The sequence below is a fragment of the Bactrocera latifrons genome, unplaced genomic scaffold (genome assembly GCF_001853355.1).
Source record: "Bactrocera latifrons isolate USDA-ARS-PBARC rearing strain unplaced genomic scaffold, ASM185335v1 scaffold_413, whole genome shotgun sequence".
Taxonomy (NCBI): domain Eukaryota; kingdom Metazoa; phylum Arthropoda; class Insecta; order Diptera; family Tephritidae; genus Bactrocera; species Bactrocera latifrons.
Genome location: NW_017537061.1, coordinates 46,950 through 67,312, shown reverse-complemented (window position 1 = coordinate 67,312; position 20,363 = coordinate 46,950). Strand labels below are relative to the sequence as shown.

General features: G+C 40.4%; 5 protein-coding genes across 5 annotated transcripts in view; 3 read left to right on the top strand and 2 right to left on the bottom strand.

Moving 5' to 3' along the window:
- The first annotated feature begins 718 nt into the window (after positions 1-718).
- On the top strand, positions 719-3,864 carry LOC108972672 (spondin-1). The gene is made up of 7 exons (XM_018939368.1): positions 719-1,036; positions 1,107-1,486; positions 1,653-1,853; positions 1,909-2,166; positions 2,228-2,393; positions 2,470-2,804; positions 2,868-3,864. Exons 1-7 carry the CDS (start codon positions 865-867, stop codon positions 3,828-3,830), a joined length of 2,475 nt encoding a protein of 824 aa, XP_018794913.1. The 5' UTR covers positions 719-864; the 3' UTR covers positions 3,831-3,864.
- A 1,896-nt stretch (positions 3,865-5,760) lies between these two features.
- LOC108972673 (spondin-1) lies at positions 5,761-11,064 on the top strand. The gene is made up of 6 exons (XM_018939369.1): positions 5,761-5,964; positions 8,395-8,786; positions 8,851-9,063; positions 9,123-9,377; positions 9,440-9,611; positions 9,676-11,064. The coding sequence occupies exons 1-6, from the start codon at positions 5,787-5,789 to the stop codon at positions 10,923-10,925; spliced, it is 2,460 nt and encodes an 819-aa protein (XP_018794914.1). The 5' UTR covers positions 5,761-5,786; the 3' UTR covers positions 10,926-11,064.
- A 213-nt stretch (positions 11,065-11,277) lies between these two features.
- On the bottom strand, positions 11,278-12,564 carry LOC108972674. Its single transcript, XM_018939371.1, has 3 exons — positions 12,199-12,564; positions 12,063-12,128; positions 11,278-11,986 (listed from the first exon to the last, which is right to left on the bottom strand). The coding sequence occupies exons 1-3, from the start codon at positions 12,489-12,491 to the stop codon at positions 11,686-11,688; spliced, it is 660 nt and encodes a 219-aa protein (XP_018794916.1). The 5' UTR covers positions 12,492-12,564; the 3' UTR covers positions 11,278-11,685.
- Positions 12,565-12,794: 230 nt separating this feature from the next.
- LOC108972666 (protein HID1) lies at positions 12,795-16,351 on the bottom strand. Its single transcript, XM_018939357.1, has 2 exons — positions 14,819-16,351; positions 12,795-14,764 (listed from the first exon to the last, which is right to left on the bottom strand). The coding sequence occupies exons 1-2, from the start codon at positions 16,158-16,160 to the stop codon at positions 13,482-13,484; spliced, it is 2,625 nt and encodes an 874-aa protein (XP_018794902.1). The 5' UTR covers positions 16,161-16,351; the 3' UTR covers positions 12,795-13,481.
- Positions 16,352-16,835: 484 nt separating this feature from the next.
- The window catches only part of LOC108972671 (Golgi-specific brefeldin A-resistance guanine nucleotide exchange factor 1), a 12,665-nt gene continuing 9,137 nt past the window's right edge, over positions 16,836-20,363 (top strand). The window contains exons 1-6 of the mRNA XM_018939367.1: positions 16,836-17,221; positions 17,319-17,517; positions 17,581-18,707; positions 18,773-19,741; positions 19,807-20,015; positions 20,077-20,303. Coding sequence (XP_018794912.1) covers positions 17,120-17,221; positions 17,319-17,517; positions 17,581-18,707; positions 18,773-19,741; positions 19,807-20,015; positions 20,077-20,303 — 2,833 coding nt within the window. The 5' untranslated portion in view covers positions 16,836-17,119. The remainder of the gene's footprint in view (positions 17,222-17,318; positions 17,518-17,580; positions 18,708-18,772; positions 19,742-19,806; positions 20,016-20,076; positions 20,304-20,363) is intronic.

The window sequence follows — 20,363 nt, the reverse complement described above, 5'->3', positions numbered from 1 at the left end:
TTGTTCAGACGATATATGTATTATCTAGTTTTCGAACCCGTGACCCACCATTTCAATTTTTAATGCACAATATACTCGGCAATAGTGAATGCTAATATTCTAAAGATACCTTTAGCTTATAATCGGATGAGGAAACTAACCGACTTATTGAAATTTTCTCTCGCAGAAAAGTCTTACATCACTGACCTGAAAAATCTTTCCGATTTCAAGATCAAGATAAGCATGCCTGTAATTTTTTAAAAAAGATTCCCGCTAAAGAATCTTCGTCATTTGAAATTTCACATTACTTCAAGCGCTGTTGGAGAACCGCTACCTTTGAAGCTAAGCCGCTGATCATAACGCATGCCGAAAATATGTTCGCATGCCCGCAAATTGATTAAGACTTGGCGATATTTTTATAGTTTTTATTATTAATTACTTATAAACATCGTACTTATACAAATGTCTACTAGAGGGAATTGCGTGAGTAAGCTTAAAGGCGCCAAAGACGCAAAAATGCTATTAATTTTTTGTACAAGTGATAAGCTGATGACACAATTTCGGTTGCCGGACAATTAAAAGCTAAAAAGAATAAATGTTTTTCGTCAACACACAACTCGACGTTGGCCGAAGGCGTTACGGGGTAGAGCGCGCAACACGGGCGCTCTCCGCAACCACAACAATTGGGACCTAGCTCAAGTCACTATTCGCAGCCAAACATCATTTACTGTAGCGCTTTCACAACGAACGGAACAAAAAAAAATTTAGACAAGCAGCGACATTGCGAATTTGCGAATTCACTTCCGTTTCTGGTTACTTCTGAGCGTAGGTTTTGCGGTAAATATTCGAGAACTGTTACGAGACTGCGTGGAAAACGTGTGCGTCATGTTCACGTGGTTGCATTTGTTGTTGGTATTAGTAATCATACGCGACTCATGGCAAATCTGTGATCGCAGACCGCAAGGTGCCACCGGTGAACGCTCTGCGGTCGATGAGAACTTTCAAGTGTTGATACAAGGCAATCCAAAGACCTTCATACCAGGACAGACTTATAATAGTGAGTGCAAGCTTCATTCACAAATTTGGTATTTTCTAAAAAAATTTTAATTAAACTATAATAATTTCAGTTAGCTTATCTGTTGATGTCGCGCTCAAGTTTCTCAGCTTCACGCTGGTTGTGGAGAGTGAAGATGATAATATACAACCTACGCCCGATACGGTCGGCTACTTTGAAATCATCGACAAGGCCGAGACGCGTTTCAGTACGCTGTGCGAGAATATGATCGAAAGCACAAATGCGAATACAAAAGTACGTGTCAGCGTTGGTTGGGTGGCGCCAAACGGCGGTTGTGTACTCATCAAAGCGGCGGTGCTGCAACATCGCAGTGTATGGTATATGGACGACGGTTTCCTTACGAAACGCATTTGTGCGGAAGAGATTGACGAAGTGAACAGTCAAACGCCGGCATTGGATGTGTGTTGCGCGTGTGACGAGGCAAAATACGAGGTGGGTGAATGATGGAGTAAAAAGTATAAACAAGCGTATAGTAAATTCCGAGAGAGCTTAAACAGTGATACAGTGAACACGCGAGTTGAGAGCGCGCATTGCGCTCAAACTGGCCTCTTGTAAACAAGAACTAAACAAAACGTGCTTGCTTTTTTCTGACTTTCAGCTGATTGTGGAGCGTAAATGGGGTCGCAATACACATCCACATAATTTCCCTGCAGAATCTTGGCGCACACGCTTCAGTGAGCTCATTGGTGCATCACATACGCCAGATTACCGTTTCTGGCAATATGGTGAGCTCGCGAGCCGTGGTCTACAAGAGATGGCGGAACATGGCGCCACACGGCTGCTGGAAATGGAAATCAAGGTAACGCTTCGTAATCACAGATCACAAGTAAGATGAGTGAACAATTATTTTGCAGTCCGGCGATGTACGCACGATCATCAAGGCACCGGGCATTATATATCGCCAAAATACTGCCAGCACAACGCTAGCTAATGTGCGCGTCGATCGACAACATCATGTCATCTCGTTGGTGTCGAAAATTGAACCTTCGCCGGACTGGATTTTAGGCGTTGCCGGTTTGGAGTTGTGCTTGGAGAATTGCACTTGGGTTAATGAGAAAGTTTTAAATTTATATCCTTGGGATATTGGCACCGATGCTGGTCCATCTTATATGGTAAGTTTAAGTGGGTATTTGCAATGTGTCGACACAAATTGCAGTTAAAAGGTGTTTGCAGTCGCCAGATCAGCCGCAAAAACCACCAGACGTGGTGCGTCGCATAACTTCCACCTCGCCGAATGATCAGCGTTCGCCATTTTATGAGGAGACTGGCAAACCAATGAAAGCGCTGGCTACTTTGTACGTTCGCCGCAAGAAGTTATACGAACGCGAATGTGATTCGGGTATGTCAAAACTCATAATTAGTTTCTGAACTAGCTAAGTTTTCAATATTTACTGCTTGTTCTCTACAAATACCAGGTAAAGTAATGCCATTAGAATGTGCAACACACCCATGGAGCGCTTGGAGTGAGTGTACAACACGTTGCGGTCGCGGTAAACAATACCGTACGCGCGCATATAAAGATCCCGACTTGGCGACAAGCTTCAGTTGTCAAGCCGAGATGGAACAAGAACAAAACTGCGTTGGCGAACAATGCCGTGCAGTCGACGTAGTGCCCGATGACGGTGAAGCTGTCGGTGGTTGCGAATTGACACCTTGGTCGGCGTGGAGCGCATGTTCAAGGCGGTGTGGGCGTGGGTACATGACACGTAGTCGTGAGTATGTCAATCCATATGAGCGTGAACAATGTCTGGTGAGTTGTTTGCAAATATCACAGCCAAGTATCAGATTTTTGAAATAATGTCTGACTTTTCAGAATGACAATCCTGTGGAGCTAGAGCAACGGCGAGACTGTGAAGGGCGCGACTGTGGTGTGAGGCGAACACAACAAGATCGCGATGAAGACGTCAATGAAAATGAAAATGACAATGATAACGTAGCTGTAGAAGATGTAGAGCGGAATTACGAGATTGACGATAACAAAGAAGAAGATGAAGAAGAAAATGGTGAGGGCGATATTAATCGACTGCCACAGCCAGAACTGTTTGGACGTCGTCGCCCGGAGTTCTCTAACAGACGCACAAATTCATACTACAACGGACGCCAAACTGATTGGGGTGACAACGACGATTCCGATCGGGTAGCTGAAGGTGTAGAAGATGATAATATGCAAATTGACAATAAATCCGAGCAGGAAGTTGAAGATCGTCCATATGGCAATCGTGGTGGTTTCGTGCGTGGTCGCCAACGAAATCGTTATAGCGGTGGTGCAACCGGCTACGATTCGTACGATAACAACGAAGGCGACGATGAAGACAACAACTCAAATTTACATGAAGTTTACGATGAGGATGGACATAAAGCTATACTTGTGGGGGCCAGTGATCCTAACAATTACGATGTGTTGCAACGATTTTGTTTTGAAAAACCTTTTGTAAGAACGACACGTTGTGATCGCCGTAATTTAGGTTTCCGTAATTACTGGTTCTACGACGCCGATGAACGCGAATGTCAAATTTTTACCGCCGATGGTTGTGATGAAAATAAAAATAAATTCAGAACACTGTCTGCATGTGAGGGTACCTGTCTCTTACCGCACAGTCTCTATTTAAGCCAACCGGGTAGGGATGAGGATAATGGCAATGGCAATGGCTGGAGTCGGCAATTTGGTGAGTCCGAATCGTTGGTAAGGAAACCGAAGAAGAAAAGCGGACGTAAAAATCGCAAACGTAAACAAAATTATTACGTCGGCAATATAAAGAATTACTCGTTTGAGTAAAAATTTTAGCTGGTTAAAAATATATTGTTTTGTGTTTTAGCAAGGTATTTTTTTTTGAAGATGTTTCTTATTCATTTTCAAAAATAAATAAATACAGCAAGTGTCCAAAGTCGTTCGTTGTTTATTTTTATTTTATTTATTTTTTTTTTTTTTTGTTTTAATTTGCTCACTTCTCATGTTTGAGATAAGCATTTTTCGCGAAAAATCTATTTTTTATTTTCTGATTCTTCGATTTAAACTACCGCTTAGTGGCGCCAGTCATTGATACGCCGCCAAGCTATTGGCTTATCAGCAATACTGGCCCCTCTTATTTTCTATGAGATTCGATTAAATAGTACAATGGTGGGCAGAGAAGTCGAATCGATTGTGTCATTAATGAAGATGCTATGAAAACTAAAATGGTTTCACGACATACAAGTTTCCTTATGTGTAAGCAGGGTCATTCAAGTAGCCTCTTCTTTCTGTTTTACGTGATTCTTTGACCTTATAAAAGCAAGCATGATCCATGAGCTCAAAATACTACGCTTCTTTCATCTCATAAAGGCATTAATCTAAAAGATTCTGCCTCGTATCATATACAATTATGATCTACTGAAAGAAAAACCAGTGAACTACTTTTACAGCTAAGAATCAAACGGAGACAATTTGCTGGGTAGGGCATAAACTACGTAAAAATACTGAAGAGGTCTGTAGAGCACACATGGAGCCAGGAGTTGCAGACGTCTGAAAATTATGAGGAGACGTACAGGGTTTGTCCGGAAAGTAGTAGTTGATTAAAAAAAAATTTATTGAAGCAATGGTTACAATACTTTAAAAACTTTCAAAATAGGCTCCTTCTGCGTCGAAGCAGCGCTGCCAGGGCGATTTTCAAGTATTGAAGGCGTCACGGAAGGCATTATTTGGAATAGCCTTGAGAGCCGAGGTGCATGCTGATTGGCTCCCCTTTCATCGGCCTTTTCAGGCAAGGAAACAAAAAAAGTCCGAGGGTGCCACATTTGAGCTGTAAGTCGTGGTGCAATTTTCAATCGGCTGCGATGTCTCGTCGGACCCGATTGACCCTTCGTTTGAGTCTCTTGAGGACAATAAATTCATGGTGGAGGTTACCTTTGATGTCAAAAAAGGCAATGACTGTCGTTTTCACTTTGAATTTTCTCATTCTTCCGGCATTCATCAGCGACCACTTTCCGACCCTCTAAAAAGGCATATCGCCACCGAAACACATCACTTCTTGCCAAAGCAACATCTGGGTAAGCCTGTCTCAGATTTATCGAGTTTCACACACAATTTAATCGCGTACCTCTGCTCTAACGAACGCTGATTTATTGAGAGAACACTTCGATGAGCAGATAATTTCACGTTTTGTGACTTTTTTCTATGGGAATATGTAATGTCTAAAGTCTATCCGAACAAGACCGCTTCGATTCAGGCCTTGGAACAAAACATCACGCATGTCATTCGCCAGTTACCAGTCGAAATGCTCGAACGAGTCATAGAAATTGAACCCAACGGATGGAACACCTGAGACATTGCCACGTTCAACATTTAAAAGAGGTAATCTTCAAAAAATAAATGACAAGAAAGTTTTTTCTTTTTAAATGATAATAAACATACCCCATAAATCCGTTTCCGTGTTTTTTATTTCAAAATGTAGAGAACCTCGTAATGAAATGTATGGTGTCATCAAGTCAGACTCGGCATAATCTAGTACCGAGACTTGATTGTGGATAATATGACTTCCAGCGACCTTCCTTCAGAACTAGTAAAGTTTCAGATGCTTTTGAATACTAATCAACTCTTCTAATATAATTTTGGTCCTCATTTTAGTGACCCACACTGTGTACTTATCACCATTTGTTTTTGCAAAAAACACAATCTTCACTTGAAGCGCTCTCAGCAGCATCCGAGCCGTTCAGTTTACTTTTCAAATCGATCGCATAAACAACAGTTTTAGTGAAAATGCTGTGGCTCCAAGCCATTTACGTACTGTTACTTATAGCCGTCAGGCAGTCGGTGGCGATAATATGTAGCCGTTATCCGACGAATACAAATACAAACAAATCGCCGGTAGATGAGAACTTTTTAGTCACAATTAGTGGCAATCCGCAAACCTATATTTTGGGACAAACCTATAACGGTGAGTGTCGTTGGTAGAAGTGTTTGCCGAATATCCGGTGAAGTCGTGCGTTTTTAGCAAAAAAAATCAATAATGGGTGTGTGTGTGTGTATTGAAATTCGGCTTTGACATTATCAGAGTTGATTGGACGAACCGTGAACTTGAAAATTGCGGAATAGAAAGCTCGCCAACGGCAAAACAATATTCTATAATATGTATATGCACCGTTATGAATTTCAAAACAGTTGCTAAGTGTTGTTGGAGTATAAAGTCTGGCTTATCAAGCGCTTACTGGAATTGGCTAGCGTAGACACCGCTTATTTTATACTATATAATTTGTTAGAAGGCTGTACGAAATACGAGCGTGGCGCGATAGGTTATTGGTTTTTTGAATTACCCAGAGAAAAATTGCTTCTAACGAAAGAATACTTAAAAACAACAGTTTGCTTTGTCTTTAAGACCTGGCTTCTTACTTATTGACGGAGAGCCGAGTTTACAACAGCAGTTTGGCGCTCAATTGGACATTTTAAGTTTAGCCAGGCCCTTCTCCACCTGGTCTTTCTAACCGAATTGAGGTCTTACTCTTCCTTTTGCTTCCCGCGGTGGGTACTGCGTCGAATACTTTCACAGCTGGAGTGTTTTCGTCCATTCGGACGACTTGAACTACCCAACGTAACCGCTGTCTCTTATGTCAATGTCGCCGTATATCTCATACAGCTCATCGTTCATCGAATGCGATACTCACGGTAGCCAATGAGCAAAGTCTACCCGAGAACTTTTCTCTCCAAAAATCGTAAAAAAATGGCTTATGGAAATTTATTTATGTTCGAATAGCCAGGGAACTGTCATTCGACCTGCATTTCACCGATATACTTCAAAAAGGAAAGTGTTAGAGTCATTCCAGATGGTAGCCATCACAGTTCAGTTGATGACACTAATTTTGTGTAACTCAGCTATGAGCTTAATCTTACGAGCTCATTCTTAAAAGATCGATATCGGGCACCACTAACAAGCGTTCCAACATATTTGTTGGAATAAGAACCTTAGAACTACAGGACGACCAGATTTGGAGAAAGGAATAGAATACTTTCAGTATAACAACGTGAAATTTCAGCCTGCTTTGCAATGAAGGTTCTTCCTAAGGACTTTAATAATGAACAGAACAAAAACGGTATAAAGTGATTTGGTCCGAAAAAAATGCAGACTTATCCAACTACCCTCGTATAGCAAACTAAATAAATAAAGTTCCGTACATTCGTACTTTCTTACACACTTAAGATGAGGTAATAAATTAATTACTATACTTTTGACACCCCAGAAAAATCAAGGGCGCTTAATCAATTCCTTTGATTACAAACAAACTTATATATTTACATCCGAATGTATACATATACTATATGTATTTTGTGACGCGGATTTTTTGTTTATAAACAAAGTGTTTTCTAGAACTTTGTATTGTTAAGTGCCGCTTTAAATGCCTCGTAGATTTTGCTCTGAATTCCCAAATTTTTAGTTCTATTTTCCTATGCAGCTTTTTACTTGAAACGGGTTCCAACTGCCAAGAGAAATTAAGCACCTTTATATCTAGAACTGCTCATCGTTCTTCCCTCAAGCTGAAATGGGATAGTACCTACATGCTTTGCCGTAAAGGGAAATCAAATTCCTAGTCCGCAAATAGACATGAAGTATCTTTACTTCTAGATCTTGCCGCTGACCTCCTTTGAAGCTAAAGAATTCCATCCGACCTAAGCTTGAAAGGACGTCAGCGGGAAGATGGTTACCGTAAAGGTAAATCACATTCCGAGTCGGAAACTCTGGTCAAGGCTTTTGTTTGGAACTTCATCTGCCGAGTTCATGTAACCCTTGAACTGAATACTTTATTTCAAACTTTGCAGAGGGCTATTTGTTGGGTTGCTACGCAACTTTATCAACTTTCTGTTGATAAATTGATAATTGTTCGATGCATTGCAGAGACAAGCAACTCGCTGAGGTGAACGAATGTTAGGTTAGCTTACACTTAGTAGAAGCTCCAGTGTTCCAGTGCTCCAGAGTCTCGCCCAATACTACTTCCTTCACTTTTTATGTGGTGTGAATGAAACTCCGTGGAAATCTAATTCCTCAGAAACTATAATTAATATCAAATAATGCCAGCTGGAGATTTATTCATAATACGAGCTGAAGTTTACGACGTGCAAGACATCAAAGTTTAATAGAGACTCGAATTCTGATACTTTTTTCCGTCCGTTTAGATATCTAAGCCGAGTTCTAGATAAGGTCGAATATAAGCAGAAGACGTGCTCCAGCGTCTCTTTTAAGCTTACTTCCCTGCACTTGCTATGTGATGGTCATGCAATTCCGTCGAATTGTGTTTCCTCAGCAACTCCAATTAGCACGAAAAATCATTTTAAACTTACACTTTCTTCTCTTTTCTAACTTCCCACCAACACACAGTCACGATCCAAGCCTACAGTGGTCTGCGCTTTATTAGCTTCAAACTTGCGTTAGAGAGTGAAGATGGCAACCCAGGTTATACACAAGATCTTGGACACTTTGAATTGATAGATACGGTGGAGACACGCTACAGTCCCAATTGTATAAATATGGTGGAGAGTACAAATACGAATCCGAAGACGCGCATCGATGTTATGTGGGTGGCGCCAGATAAACCAGGCAGCGGTTGTATACTGATACGCACCACACTGTTGCAACATCGTGATGTTTGGTACATGGACGATGGTGGCCTAACGCGCGCCATTTGTGAAGAAAGCACAGACGAAGTGGAAAGTGCGCCGCTGAGTGAGAATCAAAATAAATGTTGCGCCTGCGATGAGGCACGCTATGAGGTGAGTATGAGGTGAATGTGCAGAAGGTTTCAAACTGTGAACTAAGTGGTACAATTCTGTTTAGCTCACTTTCAAAGGCACTTGGTCGCGCAATCACCATCCAAAAGATTTCCCTACAAAAGGTTGGATAACACGTTTCAGTGACATTATAGGCTCATCGCATACGGAGGACTATCGCTTCTGGGAATATGGGCAACTGGCCAGTCAAGGTATGAGAGAGTTTGCGGAGCATGGTGCGGCGCAAACATTGGAGCGCGAATTCAGTTATAACTTTAAGGTACTTGAAGAGAATTTGTGTTTTGTCAATGAGTATTTATAATATTATGTCCTGCGTAGAAAGGCAAAATACGCACCATTATTAAGGCGCGTGGTCCGGCTTTTCCTAACTTGAACGGACAATCTGTGGCTTCCATACGTGTAGATCCGCAACATCATCTGCTGTCATTAGCTTCTAAAATAGATCCATCACCCGATTGGATTGTCGGTGTCTCTGGCTTAGAGCTCTGCATGAGCAATTGCACATGGCTTGAACAGAAAACTGTAACATTATATCCGTGGGATGTTGGCACCGATGCGGGACCTTCTTATACGGTAACTCGAACATATATACATTTCACGATATATTTATGTGACTGCTTAGTTATCACTTCTAGTCGCCAGATCAGCCACAAATTCCGGCTGCGGTTATACAACGTATGCGCTCCGATTTGCCCAATGATCCGCGCTCGCCATTTTTCGACGAAAATGGCGGAAAAATGAAACCTTTAGCGATATTAGAGATTAAACGTCAACGACTTTATGAACGTTTGTGTGAGGATGAGGAATGTAAGTTTGTGCATAGATTTTGGAAAATCAGTATTCGAATAACTTTTATTTTAAATACTTACAGCCAACAATGTGGACGTGCCGCGTGAATGTTTCACACACCCTTGGACTGCATGGACCGAGTGCACAACTAAATGTGGTGAGGGTAGGCAATTTCGTACGCGCGTTTATAAACAACCGGATTTGGCCAAAATTTTCAAGTGTGAGGTGGAGGCACGACAAGATCGCACATGTATGGGTGAAGAATGTGGCCGTGCCGAAAGACGATTAAATCGAATGCGAGAACGCGACAGGTATGGCGAATATGACTTTGAAAAAGTAGAGAAAGTGGAGGAGTTGGATGAAGGCAACGATGAAGCAAAAGGCGAAACGGAGGAGGGGGAGGAAAACGAAGGTGACACTGAAGCTGAGACGGAGAACGAGGATGACCAGGACGATGAGAAAATAGCTGAAAATGAAGTGGAGGAAGCACAAGAAAAACCAGCAAGACCAGGATTTAGTAACAGGCAAGCAGGACGTGGACGTAATCGTTACGGCTACATGAGACCCAGCAATGCAGAGGAGCAAGAAAGTGAAAATAATGACGAGAATGAGGAGGCCGAAGAAGCGCAAGAAGAAGAGGACGAGGCAGAAGGCGCGCAAGATGCAGCTGAAGAAGATGAAGATGTTAATAAGGAACCGAATACTTATGGCAATCGTTATGGTTACAACAACCGTTATAATGTAGGAGGACGCCGTAAAGGTGCTTCTAATGAATTTCGTGCAGTTGCAGAAGTTGATCCCAATGAAGATGAAAATACTGGCAACCGACCGCCAAGTCGATTTGGTAACAGCAATCGCTATAGTGGTCGTGGCAACAGACGAAATCAGGAAATAGATGAAGAGGATGATGATGATGATGAAGAGGAAGAGGAAGAGGAGGAGGAGCAAGTGGAAGAAGATTATTTTGGCAGATCGAAATGGCGTGGTAGCAACCGCCGTTCTAATGCACGCGGAAATCCGGTTGATGACGAAGAATCCGACAATAAGCAGGCTAAAATACCATATTATTGTCTGCAATCAATCAAGGTGTATAACTGTCCACAAAAAATAGCCTTGAAAAATTACTGGTTCTACAATTATTGCGAAGACATGTGCATGCTCTTCACCGCGGATAAGTGTGATAGGAATAAAAATAAATTCACCACCTTAGAAGCGTGTGAAGCGACGTGTCGCCCGCCGGGAAGTCAATTCTTATTGCGTCGCAAGCAAAAACAGAGCTGTTACAAACCAAACGCGTTGAAACAAAAATCTAGATATTTAGGTATTACTTAAGACATCATTATTTCAACTTGTTGTAGCTGTAAGGATTTTTGTTTTTGATACATTAGCTAATTTTCAAATTGAGTATTTTTCGAATATTTATGTTTCGTTAATAATTAACGGCAGTCACAGACGTGGTTCAGCCAAAAATCGAAAAGCAATTGGTTTTTATTTTAATACGGAAAGGATTTTCCAAGAAAATTCATTTTAAAAAATTATTTTCGAGTTAATTGTCATCAATTTTGGGATGGAACTTATCCTTGAGATTCAGTTCCTTGATATATTTTTTCGTTGGTCCGTTTGTAATATTTATTTATTCTCAAATTTCCCAGGCATCTCCACAATTCAAGTAACACACATTACATAACATAGACATACATATGCTTATTTTATATTTACTTTCCTTGAACTTAAAGCAATTTACAATTTTGAGGTTAAAAACATAACATTAAACATTCTTTTCAAATTAAAATTATGCAAGCGTTTTCAATAACTATGTCAGAACTGAACTGAAGACCCACTTTCCGTTCTATCTTTGCGCTTTTCTGCTTTTCTTCAACTTGAACCAATAGAAATATTTCGAAACTAATAGCATAACCGTGAAAATACCGAACACAATAACTGGCTTTTTGTTTTCATCACTAAATGAAGAACTAAGACTTTTAGTATTTGTAAAGTCTTGCGTTATTTGCGCTGCACGCTGCGTAAGTAGCTGCGTGGAATAGCACCGTGCACCGGTTAATATTTTGCTCCGAAGCACGGGCATTACTTGTCATGATTGCGTCACTGTTTTTCCTGTTGGCTTGGGTACGGGTAAAATATTAAATTTGATATGCGAACCCTTGATGCGTTTCTGTACAATGCGTCCAATATTTTCCGGTTCCTTAACGCTTTGTTCAATAGTTTTCAATATACGCTCACATTTACCCATATCATCGGGACTGCCTTGTATGAGTACGCAAACTTCGTGATTTTTCGCCAACCATTTGGATATATGTTTCAAACGTGACGCCAAATCATGTTCGGTTATGCGCGAACCAAGTGTGAGAGATTTTTCAGATTTCTTCTCGGTGCTGTAGGATAAAGAAAATGCAAGTACTGGTTTTAGTATACGTACGAGTATATAATTAGTATAGTCGTATAAATTACCTGTTCTTCTTGTCTATTGTGCTTTCATCCACATCCTCGGAAAGCATTTCGGCAGCGGTAACCAGCCTATAAGTAGATATTGATACAATTGGTGGATTACAGTTATTTTTGTATATATGCATGTATATATGATTACTTGTAAACAGCGCGTTGGGTTTTTGTATCGAAATCCTGTTGTTTGACCAAATGCAGCTCACGACGTTTGGCCAATTTTTGTGCCTCCTTAAATGTTGTCACTGTCATACTTTGATTGGGTTGCACAAGTGTTATTTTGGACAAAGGATTCGTGATATGTTGCTGCGCAACTCCACTACTGACTGGATTTGAGGCATCTGTTTTTTTAGTACGCACAAAACTTGCTAATTGCACATTTTGTTGAACAAATGTATAGAGTAAGGTTCTTGTGGATCTCTGTAGCAGCAGATTCATTTTTTAAGAAAATATTTTTTGAGGCGAAAATTCGCGATAGATTTTTGATTTTCACTTTTGTTTTTGTTTCTTAATTTCCTTTCAACTAACAGCTATTGAAAACAGCTGTCAAAACGGTTCATATGATGGCACAGTATTTTTTTATCGATAACAAACATCGATAAATTGTGTTGCGATTGCGTTTTTGACATATTAGAATGATATAAAAATTAGTGGTTAAAAGCATAAAATTAAAAGTTATTATAACCACCATGTATTTAACTGATTTCTTTTGATAATGAGACAAGTTTGAAGTTTTTTTTTTCAAATTTGCAGAAAATCTTGATTTATTCGTTAGTTATTGGGTTTTCATTTGCATTGTAGATATTTTAGTGTATATGTATGTACGTATATATTTAGTAGGGAACTGCATATTTTAAATTGTTTATAGGTTATACGTGAACTACATTTTGCATTATGTATATATATGTAAGTTTTAACTTTAGTATAAATTCAATATGTGTATTGCAAATATAATTTTTCTAAATTAACATTTAAATTTCTTTTTTGTTGTATACTTTAACTTTGTTTTAAACAAAAGTAAATAAACAAATAAAGAATATGAAACAAATTAAAAACGCATCTAGCGCTAGCTTCTATGAAGAGATTTCTTCCTCATTCAATCAGCTTAATAATATTATAAACTTATATGAAATTGTCATTTTTTCTTATATACAAACTTTAGTTTTAAGGAATTATTTAATTAGACACTTAATACACACTATAAAGCTTTAAAATAATTTCTTAAAATATAAAAGGACATTTTTAAAACTTTCAGGCATAATATAGTTAAAATACTAATAAATAATAATTACCAAAGACGCTTCCCTCTAGCTCAAGCATTTTTGGAATGCATATTTTATATATCAAAGCAAAATAAACAAAACAATAATAACAGCTGTTAGGCCAATTGCACCTTTAAATAGTTGTAGACGTTCGCTAATAGTAAATTTATACCCGCTGAATTTCGAAAAGTTTCACATCCGTGTCATACCATATAGACGGTCCCACATTGCGCAAATATATAACGCCCCAAATGTATGTACGAAACCAGGCGGTTGTGCCAGCATTCGCCTGATATTTTCTAATCAGTATTGGGTGCGGTACTGGTAGCAAACCTACCAGTGTACCGTGTTGCAAAAATTTCAATATTTCCGACTCATCAGTTAAACCCTTGTCGATACATATCTTCTCCACCTGCGGTACGAGCACCTGTAGCAAACGCATAATAGTTTGCAGAGGTAACTTTGATCGCCATGATACAATCCATTCTGGTGTAGGTGTCCAGTGATCGCCCGTTGCATTCGGCACCATACGTATGCTGCCACGTGTGGCCACCGATAGGCGTGTTTGATGCTCTTTCGATATGGAATTGCTATCGGTTGAATTGAGCGATGTATTGCTGCGACGCGCAATATCATTACGATTTAGACTAGTTGGCGTGCGATTGCCTGTTTGCTCGAACTGTGTAATGTCTGAGGTACCATCGACGGTGGGTGTTTGTGAGTCTTCGTTGCTAGGATGAGCAGCCTCGCGTTCTGTCATTTGATTAATGGCAGGCGTTTCCAGCAAAGATGTCTTTAAAGTACCCGGTTCAGCGGGTAATGCTGCCAATACATTTCCTTCGCCTTGTGCTTCGCTTTGTTTATCGTGAGACTCACTCTCGGATTCACATTCCTCGTCATCGACATCGACATCTAATTGACGACCACCACTCAATGTGGCGAGATGCGCTGATGCATTTGAATGTGGCACAGGCGGTATGCTGAACTTACCGACCTTACGCCCACTTAAGCATTTCGCGATACCAGCCATATCTGATGGTAAATTTGCCATGGCATGAAATACGTGTCGTTTACGTATGATTGTGTAAACCAAATTGGAATTACCATCGAATTGGTATTGGATTATGTTATTGAAGATTTCCAATAAGAAGAAAACTAAGTGGTGGTTATTGGGCGCCGACAGCAGAAACCATGGCGTGCTAAAAGCCTCTAACAAATGCAACAGCTTAACGCTAGCAACCATTGACAATGTCTTTAGATATGGCGATACATTCACCAGTATGGTGAGTAGACAGTCAAATAGCGGTTGCAAACGTTGATGACCAGTGGCTATAATCTTATGGAAAACTGTTATAAGAAGATCAGCGTGGGTACCAGTAAATACTGGTATATCCATGGGTACGGTGGCGGTGTAGGGTTTATTAAGGCGTACACCAAAATTGCGTTCACCTAAAATTATAATCAAATTAATACACCATTAAAGCAACAGGGTGATGAATTTACCTGAGAGTAGTAGTAGTATAAAAACACCAATATGCATGAGGCCCACGCGGGATTGATCTGCGCGTGAGTAGTTCAAATGGTACAATATTGGTATAAGTATATCCAAAACATCAGAGCTCTTTAAAACAAAGTAGAGGAATTTCTTGTTAAAGTCGCATACTTTCCAAAACAGTATAAGCAACTCTTGATGACAATGCAGTCGTTTTGTTGAGTTTGGTAGGTAATTCTGTAGTAGTGGGTTGTTAAGCAAACGCGTTATGCCTTTCAGTATGAAATGGAAATCCTCATCGCGATGTACGCGCGATAAATAATTAATAAACAAATTATCACCAAAACCGTCATCGTAAGAGTTGGCTGCAGGCGGTGTAGTTGTGTTTGTTGTTAGACCTTGCATTTGGCGTCGCAACTCTAATTGCTGCTGCTGATGTATTATCATGTCGTGATCCAAAGTTACAATAAGTATTTGCAGACAAGCTTCCACAAGCGGTTCAGTGGTATCTTGAAATAGCAAATGATTATAGGGTACGCCTAAGCCGACGGGATCGTAAGCACACACAGTATTCAGCAGTGAGGTGAAGAGTGGTAGCGCATGTCGATTATCAGCTGAGGTAAAGTAAGCGATCCACCTGTTAGGTTCATCCGTTAAACTATAGATGGTTTCCGAAAAACAGGTGAGTAAAAGTTTTAAAATTTCTGTGCGTCGTTTTTCCATATTGGCATTTTTTGGTGGTGAATGCGCAAAACCCACACCAGCTTCCCAAATGTATTCACAACTATCAATATTAGCCAACTCCTCCGCCTTATCCGGTCCGGCACGACGTGTAGCGGTCACTGTGAAATCAGGACAAAACAACAAATCACATAAAGCGTTGATCAAAGATTGTGCCAATGGCACAGGTTGTGTGCTAGTAAGGCGTGGTGAATTTTCACGTAATACTTCAATTGCATCGGCAGATGTGGGCGTATTTCGCGTTGGCAGACTACTCCAGAAAAACTCACGCCATTTTTCATCTTCAAAAATATACGGTATAATTCGTATTAATAAACGCACACAATTAAGCACACACTGCTGTTCAACATGCGTGCGACAACTGTTATCTACTGCGAGGGCCAACTTCTCAACGGCCTTGTAACACAACGTCGCCAAGTTGGCCGGATTGTCATTACGTATATTTCGTATTTCTGCTGATGTGACCAAGGCAAAAACGTCTTCTAACGTTGTTTGGTGTCCATACCAAAACTGGTCCCAAAATTGATTGTCAGTGTCATCAATTTTCTGGTTTTTCTGCGTGAGCTGTACGATAGCTTTGCGGAAGTTTAATTTTGAGTCAGAATTTCCCATATTGCGTGTCCAAAGCGCACCTTAAAATTTAGCTGCGACTCTGTTTGGTCAAAGCACGTACGGGAAAATGTTTGTAGGGACGTGGGATGGAATAATTAATTAATAAAAAACTATATTTTATAAATATTTTCACTTTTCACACGTTTATATGCACAATTCATTGAAAACTCCAACGTAGAAAATGAAATTCTGCTTTCATCTATCATTTTTTTCCGAATATTGCCAGACTTCTCTGTCAGTGCAGCTAACGTCAGAATTAATACAAATTATATTATATTTTCGAAAATTTGTTGATAATACATTTTTTTTTCTTAAAATTATATTTTTTTTTGTTATGTTGCATGGAGTGTAAAGTAACAGCAAAATATTGGCTCAATTTTCGTACTCGTGCACTTGTAATCATTGTGAGCTAATATAACATAACATATGTAAGTATAACAGTTGCAAACTTTTGCGAACATTTTATTTATATCTGTAAAAACATAATTTACTTAAATTTTTACAACCAAACAAATAAATATCAACAAAACATTCCAATTATATCCAAATAAGTTTCTCCCAAAATTAAATACTGGTTATGCCGCTGGTGGTGAGAACATGGCTTCACATTAGCATTGCCATTTCGAACACCAATCCATCAATAAACAGCTGTCAACTTAATACTCTTAACGAAACGTCATCACTTATTTGTCTATCGAGTAAAAATTGTCGTGGCTGCGTGGAAAAATTGTATATTTTCATTAATACTTTTCTGTAGATATACACAATGTTCAAGATTAAATAAGCCTCAATTTTTGTAAAGCAACAGGCATAGAACGAATTATATTATCCACAACGATTCTTTGGCTCGCCAGTTGTATTGTTAAAGAGGAAGTGTGCTTGTGTGTGTTACTTCTACTGCGGGTATTTCCCTGGCTGAGAAGAAAATCGTAAGCAGTTCATAAAAGATTCTATAAAAAATGACGTTACCCGGAAATGGAATCTTCGTGGTGCGCGAACAGATGTCCACGCTTATGACGGCGATGCGCCGTGGCACCCGTTGGAACTCCGCCGCTTACGTGGTAAGGAGGAAACATTTGCATATACTATATATGTACGTAACGAACATATGTTTTATTTTAATGGTGTTTGTTTTTTGCGTGTTTCAACTATATTTAGGATGAAGAAAAGGATGGCTTGATGAAAATGTTCGTTAATCTTAAAGAAATCTTGAAAAATGTGGAAGATTTAAGACTAATAGAGCCCAATATATTTCTGGCGCCATTCTTGGAAGTAATACGTACCGACGAGACTACGGGGGCTGTCACTAGTCTGGCGCTAGAGGCGATCAACGAATTTCTTTCATCCGGCTTAATCGGTACGCCTGTTTTATTATACAAATAATTATTGCCACTAATATATTTTGATTTAATACATCCAGATCCCACCTCAAACAATCTCGCTGTAACTGTAGAGAATATCGTTGATGCCGTCACGCATGCACGCTTTATGGGAACCGATCAGTCTTCAGATGGTGTTACACTCTTTTGTGTCGTTGAAGTGTTGCACACACTTATGCGTTCACCCGAAGGTTCGGTGCTGAGTAACGAGGCAGTGTGCGAAGTAATGCTCAGTTGCTTTAAAATTTGCTTTGAACCGCGACTCAATGAACTTTTGCGACGCTATGCTAAAAAAGCGCTCAAAGATATGGTTTATCTACTCTTCATGCGCCTACCACAATTTTCCGAAGATCGTAATACCGCAAATGTATTGCGCAAATTCCAAATGATAGCCACCTCAATGGATCAGAACAAAAACAAACAACGCAAGAAAATATCCAAAAGTGGTCAGCCGTCAACAGCTGCCAATACGTTATCAAGAAGTGGTAGTGAAAATGCAAAACCCGAGTCGGAACGTAAACTATCAGCCACTGCTGCGATAGATCCACAAACTCCACATTTACAGGTGCCACACACGAAAGCGCTACCCTTAGCCACAACGCCAGCAACACCGGCGGGCAATATACTCGATATGCAGGGAAAAATTACACAAACGCCAACAACAACACAAGGCATTGTTGAAGCTGATGGCGCAACAACAACAACAGAGCCATCTATAAATGTCGAGCATTGCGAAGAGCATGTAGACGTCGTTGAAGGCGCTGCACAAACACAACCGTTAAATGGTGCTGTACAGCCGGCCGCTGATGCTGGCGCTAGCTTAACATCAACAACGCTGGTAGAAGGTGAAGAGAACTGCTTGCAGTCGAATAGTGGTGGCAGCAGTGAGTATATAAATTCAGTTGGTGTGCGTTTTACACAACAAAATTCGCTTGATGGCTCGGAGGGCACGGCATCGCTGCTGCCTTATGGCTTGCCTTGCATACAGGAACTATTCCGTTTCCTCATATTGCTGTGCAATCCATTGGACAAACAAAATACCGACACCATGATACATATGGGTTTGAGTTTGCTTACCGTGGCATTTAAAGTGGGCGCCGATAACATCGGCAAATACGATACGTTGCTGGAGTTGGTGAAGGATGACCTGTGCCGAAATCTTTTCGCTGTAAATTAGTTAAATATAGAAGAAATTCAGCGTTTACTATTTTTTTTTTTATTATTTCATTGCAGTTAATGAACTCCGAGCGTCTCACAATATTTGCCGCCGATTTACAACTCTGCTTTCTGCTCTTCGAATCGCTACGTGGCCACTTGAAATTCCAGCTGGAAGCTTATCTCAAGCGTCTATCCGAGATTATTGCGAGCGATAGCCCAAAAACGCCTTATGAAATGCGTGAGCTGGCACTCGACAATCTGCTACAATTGTGGCGCATACCAGGCTTCGTCTCCGAACTCTATATAAATTACGATTGCGATTTATACTGCACCGATCTGTTTGAGGGTCTGGTTAACTTGCTCTCCAAATACACACTGTCCGCTACAAATGCTGTCTACAGCACACACATCATCTCGCTGGACACGCTGTCATCGGTTATCGAGAATATTGAGAAAAATTGCATAGCCTCAAAGCTGGTCAATAACGAAGATGGCAGCACAGGCGCAGTAACAACTACCGGTCGCCACTCACGTCATAATTCCGAGCTGGAGGGCATAATTATCGATAGCAACAATGAAGACAACAAATCGGTTGTGGAGAATATCTCCAAATTCATTAATAGCTCATCACGTCTACGCCTCGGCGCCGGTGGAGTAGCTAATGCCGGCTTGACACGTGAATACCTGGCTAATGTCAAGCAGAAGAAGCGTGTGCTCACACAGGGCACCGAGTTGTTCAATCAACGTCCCGATAAGGGCATACTATATTTACAGGAACACGGCATACTAAGCGCGCAACTGGATCCCATGGAGGTGGCCCTGTTCTTGCGCGAAAATCCCGGTTTAGACAAAAAGATGATTGGCGAGTACATCTCGAAGAAGAAGAATGTGGATTCAAAGATTTTGATGAATTTCGTCGACTCCTTCGATTTTGCCGGCTTGCGCGTGGATCAAGCGTTGCGTTTGTACTTGGAGACTTTCCGTTTGCCGGGCGAGGCGCCGCTTATCTTTCTCGTACTCGAACATTTTGCCGATCACTGGCATGTGCGTGTGTTCCGCTTACATTTAGCTAAATAAAATTATATTCATTCTGTTCATTTTACTTTTAGAAACAAAATAATGCGCCATTCGCCAATACGGATGCTGCTTTTAGCTTAGCTTATGCCATTATTATGTTGAATATGGATCAGCATAATTTGAATGCAAAGCGTTTGAATGTGCCCATGACACAGGAGGACTTTCTCAAGAATCTGCGTGGCTTGAATGGTGGTGTGGACTTTGATCAGGAGATGCTTTCGAACGTCTTCAATGCAATCAAGTGCGTGTTTCATACATTTTTTGTTGAATTTCCATTTACTCTAATAATTTTTGTTGTGCAGAAATGAAGAAATTGTCATGCCCGCTGAGCAAACGGGTCTGGTGCGTGAGAACTACTTGTGGAAGGTGCTATTGCGTCGTGGTGTGGGCCCAGATGGCGGCTATAAATATGTGCAAGATGCTGCCTACGATTTGGAGGTGTTCAATTTGTTATGGGGTGCTTCGTTGAGTGCCCTCAGCTTTATGTTTGACAAGAGCTCCGAAAATGGTTATCAACGCATACTGAGTGGTGAGTAGTTAGCATCTTTTTTAGGAATTTCTTTAGAAACATTTTTTTAATGATATTTTT